The sequence below is a fragment of the Neofelis nebulosa genome, chromosome 3, assembly GCF_028018385.1.
Source record: "Neofelis nebulosa isolate mNeoNeb1 chromosome 3, mNeoNeb1.pri, whole genome shotgun sequence".
NCBI lineage: Eukaryota > Metazoa > Chordata > Mammalia > Carnivora > Felidae > Neofelis > Neofelis nebulosa.
In genome coordinates this window covers 77588941-77612482 of record NC_080784.1, presented here as the reverse complement: position 1 = coordinate 77612482, position 23542 = coordinate 77588941, and the positions used below count along the sequence as shown (strand labels likewise).

Genomic DNA, 23542 nt, shown 5'->3' with positions numbered 1-23542 from the left:
TTCATCAGTATTTCATGGAGATGTTATTTAAGTCACAATTCTTCCAACATCAGACCTAACAGAAATCCAAGTTGTGGTTTCCCCTCAGGCTTAAGCAGAACAAATCTATGGGAGATCTGAAGGCTATATTCTCAGCAATTACTATTTAAAAATCATAAAGGGTAGTATTTTATTTAAATACTGAGATCAAGGGGCACCGGGGTGGCTCAATAGGTTGAGCATCCAACTCTTGATTTAGGGCCAGGTCATGAACTAAGGGTTGAGGGATCAAGTCCTGCATCGGGCTCCACACTGAGCATGGATCCTGCTTAAGATTCTCTCTCTCTCTCTCTCTCTCTCTCTCTCTCTCTCTCTCTCTCTGTCTCTGTCTCTCTGTCTCTCAATAAAATAAAATAAAATAAGGGGCGCCTGGGTGGCTCAGTTGGTTGAGCATCTGATTTCAGGTCAGGTCATGGTCTCATGGTTTGTAGGTTCAAGCCCCTTGTCAGTCTCTGTGCTGACAGCTAGAGCCTAGATCCTGCTTCAGATTCTGTGTCTCCCTCTTTTTTTTGCCTCTCCCCTGCTTGTGCTCTGTCTCTCTCAAAAACAAACAAACAAACAAACATTAAAAAAAAATTTTTTAATGAATAGCATAAAACAAAACAAAACAAAACACTGAGATCAAGTCTCTTTATGTGAGTAGAGGGCCAAAGAGAAGAGGGAAGAGGTGACCTACCCTTGTACAGAAAGCATCTGTTACATTGAGGCTACAAGTAAATTTGTGAAGAATGAAGGGCTCAGGACCAAGGATCCATTTGATAGGGGTCAGACACAGTGAGTGAACTGTGTGAAGAGTTTGGAGGTCTGAAGCATGTTCGGTCTCAGCCCTGCCACTACTCACTTGTGAGCATAATCACATCACTTGATGCCAGTTTCCACATCTATATTATTGGGTTGAATGATCTCTATTTTACTCACTACCCTAAAATTTCTTAAATATCAAACAAAAAACTCCAAGATCCCAATTCAAATTCTACTTAATAAGAATCAATCACTTAATCCAACTGTAGTAAGATGAGCTGGACTTGATAACAGATCCACTCTGATAGTAACAACAGCCAACCTGAATGAGCACTGTTGTAATACCTCACATCTTCCAACTCACTTGATCCACATATCCAAGGCTAAAAGAAGGTACTATTACATCACAAATTTACTGATGGAAAAAAGGTTGATGTAATTTAAATGACCGAGGTCTCACAACTTGTGAGTGATGAAGCCAAGATTTGATTTGAATTCGGACAGTCTGGCTCCAGAGCCTGAGTTCTTAGCTACTATGCTTCACTGTCTCACAAAAAGGTCACCTACAGGCACATGTTGAAATACAACACACAAAAACACTTATGTAAGAATTGTGAATTAGTTACCAAGGACCCTTGAAAACCTGCTTTTTTTCATTGAATATCCCATGGCTGGAAGATTAAATCAGAAGCAATAGTAGGGGAAGGGGGAAGGTGTCTTGAATTCAAAAGTATTAGAAAATGATTTAAGACTTTCATCACTCCTGGGATTTATTAATATATAATATATCAAGGAGTATATGCAAATAAATTCATGGGCCTGGATGTATTTTGTGTTGTTTTAGGAGATCCCATAGTAAAGAATTTTTTTGTTTTTGTTCTTCCTTTTGCGGGTGGAACAAGACAAAAACAATAGAGGCTTCTATTCACTAAGGCACAGATCTGGTGTCACTGTTCATAAGACTAGCAATACATTTCCCTCTTCACATAATATATTATATGGGATTTGGTTTATACATACTCTAAAGTTCTACTCTGCTCTGTTTTTTAAATATATTCATGGGTACCCTAACCTATGTGGAAATAAATCCTAGAATCAAGGCTATAGTCCCAAAGCCAATGTATGTTAACTATGTAGTTTTCATTTCTTTTTTTTTTTTTTTAAGTTTATTTATTTTAAGAGAGTGCAAGTGAGGAAGGGGCAGAGAGAGAGAGGGAGAAAGAGAGAGAGAATCCCAAGTGGGCTCCACACTGACCATGTGATGCAGGGCTCAAGCTTACAAACCGTGAGATCATGACCTAAGCTGAAATCAAGAGTCAGATACTTAACCAACTGAGCCCCCTTGGCCCCCCTGTAATTTTACCTTCTAAGTTACAATATTGTTAAGATTTTCTTCTAAATTTTTAAAAGTTTATGTATTTAATTTCAAAGACAAAGCAAGCAGGGTAGGGGCAGAGAAAGAGATGGGAGAGAGAGAATCCCAAGCTGGCTTCACACTGTCAGCACAGAGCCCAATGCGGGGCTTGAATTCACGAACCGTGAGATCATGACCTGAGCCAAAACCGAGAATCGGATGCTTAACCAATTGAGCCACCCTCATTTTTTTACTAATGGTATTGTTATCTTGTGAGGTTAAAAGCAACTGAACTCCTTTAAACTCAAATAAGAGGTTTTAATTATGAGGACATAAGGTTACCTTGGGAATTCCCACAAATAGGAAGTAGAGCTGGACTTCACACAACACTGGAAACAAGGTAGCTTCTTGCACACGCTCTCATTTTTCCTTTACTTTCTCTCAAGACCACACCACCTCTGCTTCACTCTTCAAATCTCCTGGTAGAGTTGGACACGTCACCATACATTCCAGTATTCATCAGTACATATGTCCCACCAAGCCCAAATCTAAGTTATTTTCAAGGTCCAGAAATCCTGTCTCTCACCTCTGTCTCTGGTTTAAAATTTCAAGAGAAACAACTTGATTATCACAGCATATAGGTCAGAAGTCTATCAGCTATGACCAAATGGAGCAAGGCCATGTGGAAACATGGTCACAGGTGTCTATCCTTGATCTGGGAGGCAGTTCTCAGAGAGGCAGGCAAGGGCACCCTGCACTGCAACCACAGAAGACTTAGCAGTACTGCATTATCACCCTACTGTGTTAAGAGCAGATACCAAACAGATCAGATGTCAGTTTACGTTCCTGTGTAGAATCCTGCCATGACCAGGCACCCTGGCTCTAGGAGAAAGAATCCTTTAGGATCATGAATAATGCAACTGCACAGTTACTTACGACAAAACAGACCAAACTTGTCAAACAGATCAGAAAGAACTTCTGGGTTATGCTATACACTTGAAGAGTGCTGAACTTGAAAAGCAGAAAACACAATGAACCTCATATCCAAGTGGGCTTCTTCTGCTTAACTGAGGTCCAAACCAACTGTGATGGCCAGTTTTATGTGTCAGCTAGACTAGGCTATACAGTCCCCAGCTATTCGAACACTAATTTACATGCTGCTGTGTAGGTATTGTGTACGATGTGGTTAAAGCTCATCATCAGGTAACTTTAAGTATGTGAAATTACCCTAGATAATCTGAGTGGGCCTGATTCAGCTGAGACACCTTAAGAGCAAAACTAAGGCTTCTCTGAAGAAAAACTGCCTAAGGATAGCAACTTCAGTCTATGTACCTCAAGTTCCAGCCTGCCCTTCGGGGTGATCTACTCTATGGATTTCTGACTTGCCTAGCCAGCCTCCACAATCACACAAGTCAATTATCTGCAACAAATCTCTTAATATACATCTCCTATTGGTTCTGTTTCTTTGATTGAATGCTAACTGATATAGCAACCAAATAATCATTATAATAACCCTAGAAAACAGGTATTATTATTAGGCTCATGAATAGATGAGGAAACTAATGTACAGGAAAATAAGAAACTGCCCAAGGGAACCCAGCTACTAGATGGGGAAGCTGGATTCCAATTCAGGCAGGACTGATGTTTGAACCCAAACACATTATCTTCTATTCCACAGTCTTTCTGAACGATTCTGCCAGCATGAGTGAGCAGAGCCTGAACAGCTAAAAAAAAGTATTTTTAAAAATTCATTTTGAATTACCCTAAAGAGTTCCCCAAACTTGAGCCCAGACAGTCCCAATTTCAAATACAGGCTCAAGGGACACACGCTGATGTTGATGCCTCAAATCCAGGTAATCTGAGTCCTGAATACCTTTGGATGGGTCTCTGAAAGCCTCTGGGTAAGAGGATCTCCAGAGGCTGTGAATTTGTACGACACTCCTTTGGAAAGCATTGTTTTGGGCCTAAAATAAAGCTTACCAAAAAAAAATGGGTCATGGCTAACAAATCTGGGTATCCTAACATAAAAATGAGTTAAATTGAAAGAAACAAAATTCTTATTCGTTATTTTTTTTTTTTTCTGATTCATCACAACAATGCATGGCAAGAGAAGATCTTCAACACTGGTGAGAATGCAACCTATTACTGAGGCAATTCATTAGTATATATAAAAATCTTAAAATGTTTTTTTGATCCATTTATTTTTGATCTACTAACTCCACTGCTAAAAATTTATCACAAGAAAGGGGTTAATCAGTGATGGTCCATAAAAATGCAGGTTTAATAATCTTATCACAGTACTGTTAATAGTAAAAAATTAGAAATAAATGAAATGTCTGAATAGGATATGTCTATCTGATGGAATATCACTAAAAATCATATCCTAGGAAAAATTTTATAAACTACTGTATTGTGAAAAACACCATGTACAGTATTATCCCAATTATATATTTAAAAAAAACACATATGCACAGAAAAAAGACTGAACCACCAGTATACTAAGTTATAATTCAGTGGCTGGACTATGAGTAATTTTAATTTTTTTCTTTCTTAAGATAAACTTTCTTTTTTTTTTTAATAAAATTCCTAATTTATTCTTCTTTATTTTTTATTTTTTTTAACGTTTATTTATTTTTAAGACAGAGAGAGACAGAGCATGAACGGGGGAGGCCCAGAGAGAGGGAGACACAGAATCTGAAACAGGCTCCAGGCTCTGAGGTGTCAGTACAGAGCCCGACGTGGGGCTCGAACTCACGGACCCTGAGATCATGACCTGAGCCGAAGTTGGCCATTTAACTGACTGAGCCACCCAGGTGCCCCAAGATAAACTTTCTATAATAAAAATGCATTACTTTGTAGTCCAAGTTTTAATCGTAATTTATAAGCTTAGTGAAAGGGGAAAATGTTCATGTTATAATGTTAAAAATAATTTTAAACAGTATATTCATAAGCCCCATGTTAAAATTATAGTATCTGTTTAAAAAGATATACCAAAATGTGATAGTGATTAATTATAAAGAGATGGAATTATGGATGATTTTTTTCTTTTATATGCTTATTTTTCCCCAAATTTTCTTTTTAAAAAATTTTTTTTTAAACGCTTATTTATTATTGAGAGAGACAGACAGACCATGAGCAGGGGAAGGGCAGAGAGTGGGAGACACAGAATCTGAAGCAGGCTCCAGGCTCTGAGCTGTCAGCACAGAGCCCAACAACGGGCTCAAACTCACAAACCGTGAGATCATGACCTGAGCCGAAGTTGGACGCTTAACCGACTGAGCCACCCAGGGGCCCCTTTCCCCAAGTTTTCTATCATGAACATATTCTGCTTTGTTTTTTAATTTTATTAAATTTTTTTTTAATATTTATTTTTGAGAAAGAGAGAGAGAGCACACAAGTGGTGGAGGGGCAGAGAGAGAGGGAAATAGAGAATCCGAAGCAGGATCTATGCTGACAGCAGAGTCAAAAGCAGGGCTCAAACTCATGAACTGTGAGATAATAACCTGAGCTGAAGTCAGATGCTTAACTGACCAAGCCACCCAGGTGCCCAAGAACATATTCCACTTTAAAATCAGAACAAATATTTGTAACTTCATTAAAAAAAAAAAAAAGCAATGGAGTTAAAGATAGGAATTAACCATATGGAAAAATTCTGAAGAATGGAGTTCAGCTGATAAAGATTTTTTCTACTTGGAAATTAAGAGTCTGTAACCAGGGGCACCTGGGTGGCTCAGATGGTTAAGTGTCCAACACTTGGTTTCAGCTCAGGTAGTGATCTCACAGTTTGTGGGACTGAGCCCCATGTTGGGCTGTGTGCTGACAACAGCAGCACAGGGCGTGCCTGGGATTCTCTCTGTGGCCCTCACCTATGCTCTCATGAGTGCACGCTCTTTTCTGTCAAAATAAATAAACCTGGAGGAAAAAAAAAAAAAGAATCTGTAACCAAAGAGAAACTACTGGGCAATAGATGGGGATAAACTTTAAGTCCTGCTTGTCATCCCGAGGTAGCATCCCTGGACTGACTGCCTGGAACAAGGCAGTGTACCAGAGACAGTATTATCTGCAGGAAACCAGTTTACAATTGAGGGGATGTTTGTATTTTAGACACAATGTTACTCTGAAGCATTCAGACAATTAGACAACCAACACTCTCCTTTTATTCTTTTATCTCCTTAATTTCCAAAGGGTACTGCTTCTCAAACCTCCTTTCCAAAAGGAGAGGGACACACACGAGTCCTTGGGCATGCCTGCCTTATTTTGCTGCACTTAGAAGTGTGGCATAAGCGTGGGCAAGCTCACTCTGCATCTCTGCAGAGCTCCTCTACAACTGGAACAAGATCAGAAGTGACAAAAATTTGATTTATTATCTGGAGGAGCAAACAACCAAAAGGGCCTAAGCCCCCAACCTTGAAATTGTATTTTTGGGACCAGGCATGATTTCTGGTTTTGAGAAGGGTTTTATGTATAAGAATAAGAATGAATTTTGATCAACGGCAGTTTACTATTGAGACAGGAGGTAAGTGGGCTACTAAGTAGTTGTTTAGCAATTTTGTGCACGCCAAGATTCTTCCAGGAATTAGAATAATTGTGTGGCTTATAGTCCTAATCAGTGCTCTTGAAGAATGTGATATATGTTGTGCCACTAAGAGACAACATTTAAAGAAAACACAGAAGTCCAGCTGTATGCAGATATTTATTAGCTGGGGTAAAACCATAACCTAGGAACAGACTGAGATCCACAAAGATGTATACAAAGTTCACTCCACTACAAGATATTTATTGTAGATTCTGTAGAACTATATAAATAACTGCTTCTAAATTATACTGCAGAAAAATAAAGAACTAATATAAAATATAACTGACTCAAGGGAAAGAGAGGAAAGAATTAGGATGAAAAAATTTAAGGGCCGGCCAGGCATTTCATATGTTCCTTGGACTGCTAAGAAATGGGTGGCCATGCATGCCCATTCTGAGAAAAAGTAATAAATACATGACCAGCAGCTTTTCCAAAGTTAACTGCCTGCTGATAGTTTAATTTGAAAAAACCCCAGAGAAGCCCCCACACCAAGTACTATGGCAGTGGTAGGCCAGCTGATAAAACTTTTCAATTACCCAACCGATAAACCATATAAATGCTCCATTTTCATTCTCATCACACGGCGGGGGTTGGGGGGGATGCTAACGTCACATTTCTTAAAACCACAATAAAACAACATAATAAATATACATTCTCTGTAGAATGACATGAAATGTTAATAATCCTTTCACATCTCCCAGCGCAAAAGGATTTTTCCCCCCAAAACCTGCATACACTTTAATTTTTTACCTCTTTTATAGCATTACAGATGCTACAGCAAAAGTAATGTTTCTCTTATAGCTTAGAAAACATAATGCGAGAAAGTAATTACACACAGGCTATAGTTTATAAACGTACAGGAATCAAAACATATGGGCAGGGAGATGCTACAGAATTACAGCAGTTAAACTAAGCCCAGCAGAGCACGACATTTTAACAAACGTATTTAGAAAAGAGAAGATCAAAAACAAGTTAAATCTTTTGCTTTTAGCTAATCTATTTAAGTCATAATGGGATGATGCTAAAGTGTCAAATAAAATCCTTAACATCTCTGTAAGACCAACAACAGGATACCAATGCAGAAAACCAAGACTCTTTCAAATTCTTAATAACAAAGTGGTTGCTGAATTTTAACATCATCAATTATTAAATCTGAGTGTACTGACCAATGTGCTACAAATATACTGCATGTTGAGTTTGAATGTCTCCCTGTGCAGGGTGACGTTTCAGGATATACTATGTGGAGGGGGGTTGAAATGGACCCTACTGAACCTGCAGTGACACAAAACTATCAGGAAGCGACCCGAGAGTAGGGAAGAGAGTACAAATGTAAGGTATATAACATTTCAAAACTTAAGATAATTATGAATGAGAGTAAGAGTTCAATAGAACCTTGGGAAAAAAAATCTAACTTAAAAGAAACAACAGAGGCTTTCTCACATATGTATGCACACGATACAAACATAAAGATGTTTACTGCAGCAGCATTTCTGCTGCTATTGATAAACAACCCAAATGCTATTAATAAAGGGCTAGTTAAGTAAATAATAATATAATTACATGAGAAAATTCTATGTAGCAGTTTAAAAAAATAATGAAGGAGAAAGTGACATGGTCAAACTTTCTAAAATCTAAATGAAAAGGGCAAGTTTGCATAAATATATACAAACATATATATACACACATATATACATATATACTACACACACTCATCCCTGCTATTGTAAATATAACTTGAATATACACTATATATATGCATAGAAAGTAGACTAGGATAGACACCGAACCACTATACTGTTAAAAATAGTTGCCTATGGAATAAAGGCAGACACCATGTTTCTGTACTACTAAAAAATGTTTTCATGTATTACTTGTAAAACTTTTTTTTTAATGTTTATTTTTGAGAGAGAGAGAGAGAGAGAGAGAGAGAGAGAGAGAGAGAGAAAGAAAGAGAGTGAGAGAGCACGAGTAGGGGAGGAACAGAGAGAGAGGGAGACACGGAATCGGAAGCAGGCTCCAGGCTCCAAGCTGTCAGCACAGAGCCCGACACAGAACTCAAACCCACAAACCGTGAGATCATGACCTGAGCCAAAGTCAGATGCTTAACCAACTGAGGCACCCAGGTGCCCCTACTTGTATAACTCTTAAGTGAGAAAATGAAATAGAAATCTGCAAAGCAAGGGGCGCCTGGGTGGCTCAGTCAGCTGAGCATCCCAACTTCAGCTCATGATTTCATGGTTTGTAAGATCGAGCCCTGCACTGGGCTCTCTGCTGCCAGCGCAGAGACCACACTGGGTTTGAAGGCCATATGGTTTTCATTGTAAGTAGTCAACTCTGCTGTTTAAAAGCAAAATCAGCCATAGAGAATATGCAAACAAATGAGCATGGCTGAGTTCCTATAAAAACAGGTGGCAGGCCAGATTTGGCCCATTTGCGGACCTCCACTTCATATAAATAGTATCATTCTTTACCTATCTTTCTACAACTTGCCTTTTATCAGCCCAAATTATGTTTCTGAGATTGACCTACGTTGCCATATGTAGTAAATTCCCTTAATCCAAACAGTGCTACTCCCAACATTCTTGTATGTGGTTCCTCTCTGGCACATGTGAAACAATTTCCTGAGGGCATATAATACCTGCTGGGTTGTAGGCTATGGGCATTTTCAGCTTCATCAGATATTGCTCAGTTGCTCTCTAAATAGGATACACCAAATTTTTTCATACATTCTTGTTATCATCAACTTTTGAGATTTCTGTGCCTACTTGAAAGAAGTGAAATAGTATCACATTATCATGTCACTGGTATATCTTAATAGTAGCAAGATAAATAAGGTTTTCAAATATTAGTTGGCTACTTAGCTTTCATCTTTTGTGAGTTCCCTAGCCATAGTTCCCTGTCTTTTTTCATTCTGATGTGTAGTTTCTTATTTATGGACACATTTATTTATAGACACTGACCTTTGCTGCCTGTGTGCATTGCATACCCATGCTTTTCACATGCTTTTGAGGTCTTCATACACATAAGGTTTTTTTTTTTAATGTGTATTTATTTATCTTGAGGGAGAGAAAGAGAGTGGTACGTGTGTGCAAGTGGGGAGAGGGGGAAAGAGAGAGGGAGAAAGAATCCCAAGCAGGCTCCACACCTGACACGAGGCTTGATCTCACAAACCATTAGATCATGACTTGTGCAAAAATCAAGAGCCAGATGCTTAACTGTCTGAGCCACCCAGGCACCCCTATGTACTTAAGGTTTAAATTTTCACATAAATTTACTAATCCTCTTCTTTGTGGTCTGTACTTGTTAAGCCTTGTTTAAGAACACATTCCTTACCCCAAAGTCATAAAGACAGTCTCATTTATTTCTTCAAAATATTTTAGTTTCATTTTTGGACTTTTATGTATTTAGATTCTACCTTATATAAAGCAAATTCCATCTGAATTTTTAAAAATATGGATAATCAATTTTTCCTGCATCATTTGCTGACATGTCCATTTCACCCTTTAATCTGAATGCCGCCCTTATTACAGCATAAGACACAGAACTATGTGTATCCATCTATGTCTGTCGTGGACTCTATTTTGTTCCCTTGACCTGTCCTTCTGTTTGTTGACAAAACACTGTCTTAATTACTTGCAGGAGTCCACCTCCCTCTTCTGAACTTCAAAAATGCCTTGGTAATTCTTCCTATTCCTTTAAATTTCATTTTGTTGAGTTCAAACATTTTTTGTGTGATTTTTCTGAAATTTCACTGAATTTTACAAATAGATGTCAAAGGGGATTGTAACTTCTTAAAGGTGGTTTTAAGAAGGTGTTTGGAAGACAGATTCAAATGATAATGCTTGAGTAGTAGATTTAGGGTTCTCATTTCAATGCCTTCTTGTGGGTTTTTTGTTTTGTTTTGTTTTGCTGCTGTAAATTATTTCCTTGTAGTAGGTAAAACATTTAAGACAAAGTAGCTGATTTCAGCCCCCATAAGTCATTGGGATCTATTATTCAGAGCTGGTATGGTAGTAAAAAGAGCTCGTAACTTTCCATTCCTGACACTGCTTGCCACAGGGCTTAACTTTCCTTATTATCTTTAGCTCCTACTTCTCTCAATTAGTTTCCCAAACTGTCATTTCATAGCACATTTTCCTATATGTTATTAATAGTTGTGTCTGGGAAAGGAAGTTACAAATTCAAACAAAATTTTAAAATCCTGCATAGTAAATCTTTCACTTGGGAGTTCTATAATGTACTTTAGCGTTTCAAAGACTCTTACTGGAATCACAGCAAAAAAAAAAAAAAAAGTCTAATTTTGTTTTGTTTTCTTTTGTTTGCTTTTTAAAAATTTTTTAAAAATGTTTTATTATTTATTTTTTTTGACAGGGAGAGACAGAGCATGAGCAGGAGAGGGGCAGAGAGAGAGCGAGACACAGAATCCGAAGCAGGCTCCAGGCTCCAAGCTGTCCATACAGAACCTGACCCAGGGCTCAAACCCACAAACTGCAAGATCATGACCTGAGCCAAAGTCAGACACTTAACCAACTGAGCCACCCAGGAGCCCCTGTCTACTTTTGTTTTAACTCACCTTTTCACGGACTTTTTTGTGCATGAGTATTTATTTCTCGTAAACTGCTTAATATCCTACATAAGAATATTCCATGGGATATCAATTTGGTAAATGGTGTATTTAAACTAATAAGGAAAAGGTAAGAAGAAGCCAAATATTTCTGACTTCAACAAAGCTCAATCAGTAATAAGCAAAATTTTTAAACACCAACATCAAAAACTCATCAAAAAGCATCCAGCAAGCCACTTAGAGATGCTTAAGCAGTATTTTTAGCTTGAGGTCTTAGTTTTGACCTCTTCTTTTAACTTGATAAGAGTTATGCTTTCCTTCCTTCAGCACTGAAATGAAAGGCAGACGTCCAGATTTATTCACTTCTCACTGGGAAAGCTATAGGAGTGTTTGGCCTTATAAAAATACAAACAAAAGAAACACATCTCATCCTTGCTGGCATTCAGCCCATTATTCTTGCTACTGAATGAGTGGCCTGAGGAGAACCAACAAACATACCAAAATTAAGTGACTTTTGTTTATATTCTCTACTTTCTGCTCTATTTTTTTTAATTATTTTTTTTAATGTTTATTTATATTTGAGAGAGAGAGAGACAGAGCATGAATGGGGGAGGGTCAGAGAGAGAGGGAGACAAGAATCCAAAGCAGGCTCCAGGCTCAGAACTGTCAGCACAGACCCCGATGCAGGGTTCGAACTCGCGGACCGTGAGATCATGACCTGAGCCGAAGTCGGACGCTCAAGCGACTGAGCCACTCAGGAGCCCCTCTTTCTGCTCTATTGATGCAGCAGGTATTCTGCCCGACACTGCAGTCCTGGTGGGGTAGTCCTACTCGTCTGACAATGGCAGGAAAAGAACAGGTCACTGCCAGTCTCAGCAGACCTCTGGACAGAAAACAATGGCCTTTCCTGGAAAAACACCTCTCCTTTCTTATTACTTCTTGTTGTACTTGTAACAAACATAGTCAATAACAGTTATGGGTGAGCTTTCCAGAGTCAGATTCTTCCCAATTTGCAAGGGAAAAACAGTGGCATTTTCCCTTCTCTCTTTGAACTACAACTGTCATTTATTCAACAAACATTTACTTATTAAGTGCTTATCATGGACCAGGCACTGTTCTAAACACTTAAGCTTACCAGGACTAGTAGCATAGTCCTTGAGAATCTGAGTCTTTTCCAAATATCCTGAAGAGTACCACAAGCATTTTCTGAAGCAGAAATTAGGAAGACTAGATCCCTGAGATTGGGAGTGTAAATCCAAAACAATGGGTGCTCCGTGCTCAGACTTTTTCTTATTTTCTATGGTACCCTGAGCCCAGATTAGGGCCTCTCAACAAATACCTATTGGCTATTGAATGAGCAAGACTGGAACCACCTAGAATAATAATTCTGCAATGTGTGAACCTTTTCTCTTATGCCCAGCACTAGTTCGTCTAGCTTTTCACAATGCTCCCTTACAGAGTGACCCATTCCATCTTTGACCAGCTGTTAGGAAATCCTTCTCACATTGTGCAGAAATAACCCCCCTCAACTTTTACCCATGGAGGCACATTCTGCCCTCTGGGACTCTATGGAACACAGAACAGTTCCCCCCACTGCTACTTTTTAATTTGCAAATTTCAAGTCTACTGAAAAAGTTGAAGGAACAGCACGATTAACCCCACATATCTTTCATCTTTTCACCAATTACTATTTTCCCATATTTACTCTGTTTTACCTCTTGTTCATTTCTTTCTTCTCATAAATCACTTTAAATTTATTTTGTAAACATAAGACTACACCACCTCTATTACTTTCTTGTACATCTATTAATAAGGACATTCTCCCACAAAACAGCATTCCTATTATATACCTAAGTTTTATTAATAAAATATTATCTAAAGTAAAATTCATATTTAAATTTTTCTAATTATTCCCAAAGTGTTTATAAAAATCTGGATTTTAAAATTCCAATTTAAAGAAAAATTCAGTCTCTTTTAATCTAGATTTTTTTTTTAGCCTTTTAGTATTTTTCATTACATGATCTGGTTTTACCAGGATTACTAGCCTGTAAGTGATATCTATGTGTTTTGCTAATGCACCATGTGGAGGCACATACTCTCAGGATGTCTCACTAGTAATGATATAAGTTGACTGCCTGATTAAGAATGAGATCCCTAGATCTATTCATTGAAAAGGTACATTTCCCCTTTGTAACTGGAAGCTTAAAATAATTTTAAGGCAGTGTAAATGTATGTCCCTCCAACTATTTTTTACCCAACTTTTAGGAGCTACTGATAATCCTTGCCTGAATCAACTATTACACTAAGAATTATAAAATGATGATTTTCTGATTCTATGATCTTTCCTGCATGGTTTTTTAAAAATCCAATGTGTTAGAATCCATTATCATTTAAAATTTTTTTGATACCCCAATTGTCCCAGATTTGGCCAGTGGGAGGCTCCTGAAACCGCCTCCTATGCTTTTTTAAAAATACATTTTCCTCATCTTTTTAACTTTATTTATTTATTTTGAGAGAGAGAGAGAGAGAGAGAGAGAGACAGGAGGGAGGGAGAGTACACGAATGGGGGAGGAGCAGAGAGAGAAGAAAAGAGAGAATCCCAAGTAGGCTCCACGCTGTCAGCACAGAGCCTGACATGGGGCTCAAACTAACAAATCTCGAGATCATGACCTGAGCTGAAATCAAGAATCGGTTACTTAACAAACTGAACCACCCCTAGGCACCCTGTAAGGCCTTTTAACATGACCCATTAGCTGAACATTTCCTCTTCCCATCACACCATGAGTCCAGGCTCACCTGTACTTTCCCCTCCCCAGACCTGGTATCAGCCATTCCTCCAAGGATACCTGGTTCCTGGTAGTGGGGACAGGCATTTAGGAGGAACAAGTCTGCTAGTGTCTTCTACATACCAGCCAGTTGCTCAGAGGTGCTCAAAGTCAGTTACTTCTGTCCCATATACCTCCCCTAACTTGCACACCTAGGCTAAATTCACCAAACTCCTTACACAAGTCTTCTTGTGACTTAACTTTGATTTCTACCCTACTCTTTCATATTCCCTGTCCCAACTCAGCTGCTTTCTTCAATGCTGGTGGTTCCCAACCTGCCTATACATCAGAATCACTGACAGATTTCTTTACTAGACAGATCCCCAGGATCCACTCATTCCATATTTACTGAATAGGAATGTCTGGAGTAGAGTATGGGACTCTGTTTTTGATTTTAAGTTCCTCAAGTGATATCGATATAGACAGTCACTGCATACTTCACTTTTTCAAGGCCTTGTGGATCCAAAATTGGATATAGTATCATAAACTACGGTCTAGAGCTATGACTTTTCTTATATTGGACATTATAACTCTTTCAGTGCAATTAAATCAATGCTGACATTTTTGAGTGAGGTGTAGGCAATGACATAAAATTATGGACTTATGACAAATTTATGAAGAACTAAATCTTCAAGACTTTTTTCCAAACATAGTTATAACCCCGTTATCTCCTTATGTTCCATTTGTCTTTCACACCTAAGTGTAAGGATTTATATTTGTTCCAATTAAAACTTACATGGTTTGATTTAGTCAAATGTTCAGTATGCCAAGAGTCTTACGGATCCTGATTTTATCAGATGAAGTGTTTTTTTTTTTTTTTTTTTTTTTTTTTTTTTTTTTTACCATTCCAACTTCATGCCATTCACAGTTAAACATGCTGTCAAAGTCTTCTCTCTTACATTGCCTTTTTCTATTATTTTTTAAGTATTAAAAAAATCAGTCTTACAGACTTTTCTACAATTGTGGTGGTGGTTATATAACTGTATGTATTTGTCAACACTCCTAGAATCATACACCAAGAAGAGTGAACTTTTACATATGTGAATTCTACCTGGAAAAAAAAATCAGCCTTATATTCCAAATACTCTGTTGTATTTTCCTCCCAGATTAGGTCTCACTAACCTGTTCTGACTGACCATCTCTGCAAGATGGAAGAGCAACTAATGGAGTTTTCATACATTTTGTATTTTTATTCATTTGAGGTCAGTGCATTCTGGGTTTGATACCTTGAAAAAGCATCAGTATTTGGTTTATCAGAACAGTCAACCCAGTAAACGCATTATTACCATATTATCAGTTCCCACAACACAAAATGCAAAGAAAAAGTGATGTACTGTGGAATAAGGTAAAAATGACATTAAAGAAATTATAAACCTTCACAGAACTAGGCTAAAGGGGAAAAAAAAATTGAACACAGGCCTGTCATTCTGGTGTAGGAGTAGAAGGTACAGAATTTTCTACCTATAAGTTTGACAAGGATTTTTAAGAATACTCTTCAGTGCTGGTGAAGGTCTTGTTTGAAATACACTCTCAGTGTGAGTGAGGGGCTTAGGTGAAACAGCCTTCCCGCCCTTTGAAACTATGTAACAGGAACTTAAAGAATTCAACTGGAATACATATATACTGACAAAAACTAGAAGAACTGCACAAGTTTTTTAGCAGTAACCAGCCATCTGTAGCTAATGGAACACAAGCTGTTTTGCTTTGTTTTTTAATACTTTGTATTTAAAAAAATTTTTTAAATATTTCTACAGTGAGCCCATGTTAGTTTTATAATTAGGAAAAAAGAAATGCACACTTATAAAAATATCGGTCAAAGAAAACCACCAAAGGAAGGAAATAGAGATAAAATAATTTTTTTTTATAAAGATTTACCTGTCACTGATAGGAATACTCAAAATTAAGTATGTCTTTCAGGTATAATCAATAATTTCATAAAGAATTTTTGTTCATGAAATATAAAGAATATGTTCAGGGAATAAAAAGAAATGTTTCCCTTGTAGAAGCTTCTCTGAATGCCACAGATTGAAATATACAAGAACTCTATAAGGAATACTTGTACTACCTCCAAATATTTTCCAAATGAGAAGTGTTATACAGAATTATTAAATAGTATAAACTCATACCTTGAAGAACGATGCTCTGGTTTATTTCGTTCGTTGCAATCTGTAAAGAAAGAAGACAGTTACATGTCAAAATGCTCTTCAGAAGCCCTGGAAAAAAAGTTCTTAAATATCAGCTGCTACACCATTAGATTTCACAAAGCACTGTTCAAAGGTTGCTGTGTCTTCCCCTGTATAAGGCTCTTCATCAGAGTTGAGAGGATCTTACAGAAGAGGTACAAAGGATACAAAGATAGGCATGTAAAATTTTTATGGTTGGTTAAAATCATCTACTTGGAAAGTATATCATTACATGTATTATTTCATTTCCAAAGATCTTTGCTATGAAAGAAAAAAACCCCAAAACAAAGATCTTTGCTGTTTTAAACACTTTGCTAAAATCCAAACAAATTTAGCTAAGGAAAGAAAGTAAGGAAACTGAAAAGCCACAGATTACTCAGCTCAAAAAAATCATTCCATGAATCATGGTTGGCAAAAGCTTCCAACAGGATGGGGAGGGGAAAAAAAATGAGCAGTCAGCTACAGCAACATCTGCAAACATACTGAGACCCATACAGCCTCATTCTTAACTCTCTATTGCCCAAAACTGTTCAGAAGTTGGATTTCAAGGTCTCACTGATAATTAGGTCTAATGTGCTATAGAGGGCAGTGATTCTCAACTAGGGGCAATTTCACTCCTCCTCCCCCAGGGGACACTTGACAATGCCTGGAGACATTTTTGGTTGTCACAACTGAGTAAGAGGGAGCTACTGGTATCTAGTGGATAGAGAAACCAAGGATGCGGTTAAACATCCTACAATGCACCCTACAGCAAAGAATTATCTCACCCAAAATGTCAATAGTGCTGAGGGTGAGACACTTTGCTATAAGGTAATTGACAAGAGCATGGCTGCTTGAAGTTTTCAAAAGTGTCTCTTGGGACTCTGTAAAATGTTGTTAATCCACTGAAGACTATTATATACAAGAGAGAGAACTACAAAATCCACAGGTTGTCTTTTTTTTTTTTTTACTCCAAGTAACAATTTTTTTTCAGTACATGCTTAAAAATAAAGGGAAAAGGTCTCAGTGTTAAGGAAAAACTAACAACAGAAAGCAATGTATAAGCCACAATAAAACCCTATGCAATGACTTTTTAAAAATCTCATGCAATGTTATCAAAATATAGTTTTCCAAAGTATCTTCTGAATTAATACTAACAACATAGAATTTAATGGCAAAACAAAGATTAGACAGGAACTCTTTTATTTCCCCCTATGCTCGTGGAGCAGCATAAAGATTTATAATAAAAACTTACTATAAAACTTCTAGAGAGAATTATGGAAGAAAACGTATAGGATTCACATAGTTAAATATATGTATCAATTCTTTCTGAATAGGTTCATAATGAAAACGAAATTTTTTTCAAACCAAGGCGTTAGTACACAAGAAGTATGTTTTCTGAAAGACTAACAAGTAGGAAGATTCACAATAAAACATGTTTGTTTAGATATAATGCTCTCCAAAATGCACGTTAATATGCTTCTGGTTCCAGTTTCTCTACACAGTGACCTAGTGTTACTGACGCTTTTAAAACTTTCGTTTTAATTTACCTTAGTTTTACACCCCCTCAAATAAAAATACCATGGTTTTTCATTTGTTGAGCGCTAAAGATTTAAAGTCCTAGCAACAAAGCACACAATTTAATCATTATTGTTTTCAATCGTTCCTCTTCAGTAATAGGCTGCTAGTTCTGCTAACAAAAGTAAAATATCTCAAAGCAAAGCTATAAACTGGATGCAGATCAGCTTTCCTCATATAAAAAAGCAACAACTCTTACCTGTGGCTAAAGATGAGCTAAAAGTCTGCCCGTAATACCATTTGATGTGGCTGTGATCCTAGTTTCATAGAGTTTATTTAGGAATGTAATAGCAAATTCCCCCCACAAGACTCCCTACTGGTACAACACCGGAGGGGAGAAACAGAGTCACAATGCAAGTAAACAAGACTCAGCACCCGAGGGCTTCCCTACAGGGCCTGTTCTGATTGGCAGATGTGCTATGACCAATCTGCACAGCTGGAACATGTCCACTCAGGAAGTGAATGGTTCATAGCTCTCCTTCGTTCTTGGTTAAAACAGTAAAGTCTACAGTCATTTTATACTTTGTGCTCTAAGAAGATACAAATGCCTCCCCACAGTACCTCTACTGAACTGGTTGATAATCTTTTGGAAGACATTTTAAACATTCCCTCCCAAATTTACTCAGTGTTATATTCCTATGGAAATATACATACACAGTGACTATAACATGCTACTCCTAAGACCCATATATTTCAGAGTTTGAGGGTAAGGGTAAATTATCCATTACTCACAATATTCCCCATTCCCCAGCTCTTGACAATGGAAAACAAATTAAAACACATGTTCTTCTCTTTTTATTTTTTCTCAAAAGTGTGCTAATAATTCAATTTCACATTTTATCATAGCCATCTTTTATTTATTAAAATTTTTTTTTAATGTTTATTTATTTTGAGAGAGAGAGCAGGGGAGGGGCAGAGAGAGAAGGAGAGAGAGAGAATCCCAAGCAGGCCCTGAGCTATCAGCACAGAGCCTGACACAGGGTTCGAACTCACAAACCGTGAGATCATAACCTGAGCTGAAATCAAGAGTCAGATGCTTAACCTACTGAGCCACCCAGGTGCCCACATAAGTTATCTTTTTGCTTGAATATACATATATGTAGTGTGTGTCTATTGTGTATTTGTGTGTCTATACAAATTTTTATATACTTACTTTGAAGCAAAGTAATTTTTATGACAGCCAAGACAATTGTGTAATCGTCAAGAAATAACATTAGTGGTGATGCTGAGTTTTTGGCAAATTAATAAACGGCTATTATTTTCGTCCAAAATCCAAGACTGAACAAAACAAAGCACTGAGGGAGATTCAGGATCTGGATCTTGCCAACAATAACAAAACATTCAGATAAAGTTCCCTTAAGAAAAATGAAAACAAATTCATAGCAAATATGGAAATTTCATCTTGAGTATATATAGTGCTTTAAGCATATGGATTTTATTTATTTCAGATCAAATACTCTTTGGCACACATCCCCGATTTTTTCCAGAGTTTCTAATTTTTAAATAATTAGGAAAGAATATACTTGCAAATGATTCCTGAACTTTTATATACTTAGAAATCATACAAATAACTTACGAGACCAAAGTCTTACCATTTATATGAAAAAAAGGAGTTATTAAAAATAAGAATGCTCTAAAATTTAGTTGCCAAATGCTGCACATTTGCTGTGGGTAATGGACTCACTCCAGGGGCCCACCATGCAGAGCATGAGGATTTAGGTCACTTAAAGTTCACCAATACACTCTCAACGTGAAAGTCAGCATGGTGGGATTGTTATGTAAAAGTCTCTTGGTTTTGTAGGTATATGTCACACACACACACACACACACACACACACACACACACACACACGGTGGGGAGGGAGAAAGAGAAAACATGCTTGCGTTCCCTATTCCTACTCATCCATGTCTCCTGGTAAATAAAGCTAATTGAGGAAATGGAAGAATACCCCACAAACAGAAAGAGGCAGAAAATGAGGCAGAACTGGTGCAAAGGGTGCTGATGGCTGTATGTGTGTAAATGCTGTTGGCAGATGTAAAGGAGGCAATGCGGGAACCCATGGCACATCAAAGGGACAGAGATCAGGAGAGTGGTAGGAAGCTATCATGGGTCGTTGACTCAGTATGAGAACTCCAGATTACCCAAATTTTCCTGCCATGATGACTTCTGATTCTAAGTAATATGGACATACATGGATTCAAAGTTTACATATTTAGGTCATATTCCACTTACGTAGAAATGGGCTCCTGTTCTGGCAGGGACAGCTTTTGGGGAATGGCTAGGCAGAGTCTACTGATGTGTAACCCATCCAGGATGATTCTGAATCTAATAATAGGACAAACACTTTGAAATGAAGATGACAAAAATGCAAATGTCATCTTTTGCTTTGTTTAAAACCATGAAGAATGGCTAACTTAGAACTTATTAGAATCCATGGTAAGACATTCAGGCTTTGAGGATTTGGCTTTGATCACTTAGCTGGATAGAAAAATCAAACCCCATTGGGTAGGGAACTCAGACTACTAACTCAAGTTGGCAGTGAAAAGTCCTAAATTGTTCTTTGAAATTACTGGGAAGACTCAAATTACGTGAATGAATACACACATACATGCTCACAATATAAGTAAGAAGTGGTATAATGCAATCTGTCTTGTACCTCATACTGGAGTATTAAAATGAATATTATCTTTAAAATTAGTATTATCTATGAAAAGATTCCGAACCATACTCCCAAGTATTATTGTCAAGTTCCAGCTTGACAGTATATAGTATGTTATTATTATTTTCTAACATTTATTTATTTTTGAGAGAGAGAGAGAGAGAGAGAGCACAAGCAGGGGAGGGGCAGAGAAAGAGGGAGACACAGAATCCGAAGCAGGGTCCAGGCTCTGAGCTGTCAGCACTGAGCCAGACACAGGGCTCAAACTCATGAACCACGAAATCATGACCTGAGCCAAAGTTGGGACACTTAACTGACTGAGCCACCCCAGACATCGCTATATTATTTTTTTAAATCAATCAAACCTACAAAAATGCTGTGTGCCAATCAGTATTAACTAAAGGATCAACACATTCTGAAAAAGAACTCTTGCAGCAATACTATCATTACCCCTTTATTTATTAGAATAAAACAAACAATGGATCCATCCATTAGAAGATATTTATGGTTCATGAAGCTTACTTTGGTGACTCTTTAAAAGACTGTGAAAGGGGCACCTGGGTGGCTCAGTCGGTTAAGCGTCCGACTTCGGCTCAGGTCACGATCTTGCGGTCCGTGAGTTCGAGCCCCGCGTCAGGCTCTGGGCTGATGGCTCAGAGCCTGGAGCCTGTTTCCGATTCTGTGTCTCCCTCTCTCTCTGCCCCTCCCCCGTTCATGCTCTGTCTCTCTCTGTCTCAAAAATAAATAAACGTTAAAAAAAAAAAATTTTTAAAAAAATAAATAAATAAATAAATAAATAAATAAATAAATAAATAAAAGACTGTGAAAGTAGTTCCACTCAAATAGACCATGGATGGAATTGTACATATACGAGATCAGAGTTTCAGACACTTTACTAAAGTCTTTACATAGTTCTTTTATTTAGGCAAAGAAAACTACAAATATATGTCTACTTGAAAAGAAGCCAGGGTTCAATCTACAAAATTACTGACAGTAATACTTATTCATCTCCTCCTTTGGATTCCATTTCACCACCCTTGTTCAGGTATGTTTCCAAACTCATTTTCAGTCACTTTTGAGACTCCCATAGTAAATAGTATATTGTTCTTTTAAATGGTACATTTCCAATAAATACACATTTGCTGTTGTTGAACTTAAAGTTACTACTACACCAAGAAATGAAAGACCATCTTGGTGAGTTACCACTGTGGGAGAGAAATGAGGCATATTATAGAGAAGTTTACGTGACTGCTACCCACGCTTTTGTGGGTAAGTGGAAAAGTTTGGTCTACAGCACTGTCAATACTGACACCTTTCATTAATTTTCATTGTAAAATGCCTAAACTCATTAAAATGTAGTACCTTAACCACACAGGGAAGGAGAAATTAAGAGATGGAAGGGAAGTTTTTTTCAATAAGAAGTTACGTTTCAACAAAGAAGCAGATTGTCTGTGGAATCTGCTTTCTCTTTCCCATGCCTGTCTTTACCTATATTTTACATTCTGATCAGCACTTGTCAGACTGATGTGTCTTGACTGGATTTTCTGGTTCTAGTCTCTTTTCCTCCATTTCAGCCATGTTACTGGCCAGACAAATCCATGCCTCAGAAAAATTATGAATTACTACATGCACAGAGTCTAAGAGGATTACATGAGATAATGACAGTGACATCCTTAGCACTGCCTGGGCAAAGTAAGCACTCAATAAATGTCAACTACCATCATGTTGTTAAAAGGGCAACTATTTACTAGTGGTAGTGACTGGTACTGCCTTGTAGTGACTACATTAAGTTAGTCTCTAAACTTTGTTTTTCTCATCTACACAATGGGGCAGAATGCTATCCTGATGGTTTTTGTGAGGATAAATGAGCTAAAGGGTATAAAGGGTATAAAGAACTTAGTACCTGGAAGATAAACTGTATGACTCTCTTACTACTATTCTTCCTATCTTTAATGCCTAGCTCAAAAACCACCTTCTTCATGAAAATGTCCCTGACTCCTATTTCTTTTCAGCATCCTTGTATTAGTTTCCTATTACTGCTGTAACAAATTACCACAAACTTAGTGGCTTAAAACAACAAAAATTTACTATCTTATATGTAGTTCTAGTGGCCAGAAGTCAAAATAGGTCTCATTAGGCTAAAAGTCAAGGTGTTTGTAGGGCCACATTCCTTATGAGGGCTCAAACTGAGAATCTGTTTCCTTGCCTTTTCTAACTTCCTAAGATCACCTGCATTCTTTGGGTTGTGGCCTCTTCCTCCAAACATGCAGCATCTTTAAGTCTCTCTCTCACTCTGACCTCTTCTGCCTCCATTTTCTACTTTAAAGGACACGAAGGATTATACTGGGCTCATCAGGATCATCCAAAATTATCTGTTCGTCTCAAGGTCAGTTGATTAGCAACCTTAACTCCTCTTTGCCGCACAATATAACCACCTCACAGGTTCCAGGGTTTAAGACATGGACATCTTTGAAGGGGCGACATTAGTATGAGTGAATTCTCATACTATCTAAATTGACACTTACCACGATAGTGTGTCTTATTATTTAAGGTTTTAGGCATGGGTCTATCCCCTTATCTAATCAGCATGTCTGATGAAGGCAAGACTATAAGACTTTTTTTTTTTTTTTTTTAAGTAAGCCCTACACCCAGTGGATACTCTTGACCCCAACATCAAGAGTAGCATGCTCTACTGACTGTATCAGCCAGGCACCCCTAACAGGACTCTAATCTCTCTTTTTTTTTATTTTATTTTTTATTTTTTAAAATTTACATCCAAATTAGTTAGCATATAGTGCAACAATAATTTCAGGAGTAGATTCCTTAGTGCCCCTTAAGGACTCTAATCTCTTAAACTCTGTTTCAGTCAGCCCTCTGTGAATATTTGTTGATAATGATAATGTCCAATGATGCCCTGTTCTTTGGGCTATCTTTACTGGTAAAAAATGTGTCTTCCTAAATATTCCCATACATTTTTTACTTTTTATAAACATGGTAGTGATCTAAGAATCCCCTCTGCCCTATAATGAGCCACATTTGGTCT

At 37.6% G+C, this 23542-nt stretch overlaps 1 protein-coding gene across 2 annotated transcripts in view; it reads right to left on the bottom strand.

Annotated features, from left to right (window-relative positions):
* Nucleotides 1-23542, bottom strand: part of SH3D19 (SH3 domain containing 19) — a 189479-nt gene that overhangs the window by 80119 nt on the left and 85818 nt on the right. The window contains exons 1-2 of one of the 2 annotated variants that reach the window (XM_058721174.1): nt 18039-18205; nt 16226-16265 (exon numbers count right to left, since the gene is read on the bottom strand). Coding sequence is in view for 1 of the 2 variants with exons in the window: in XM_058721173.1 (XP_058577156.1) it covers nt 16226-16265 (40 nt within the window). In the remaining variant the exon portion in view is untranslated. Of the gene's footprint in view, nt 1-16225; nt 16266-18038; nt 18206-23542 lie in introns of those variants that run through there. The other variant, XM_058721173.1, reaches the window with a different exon arrangement.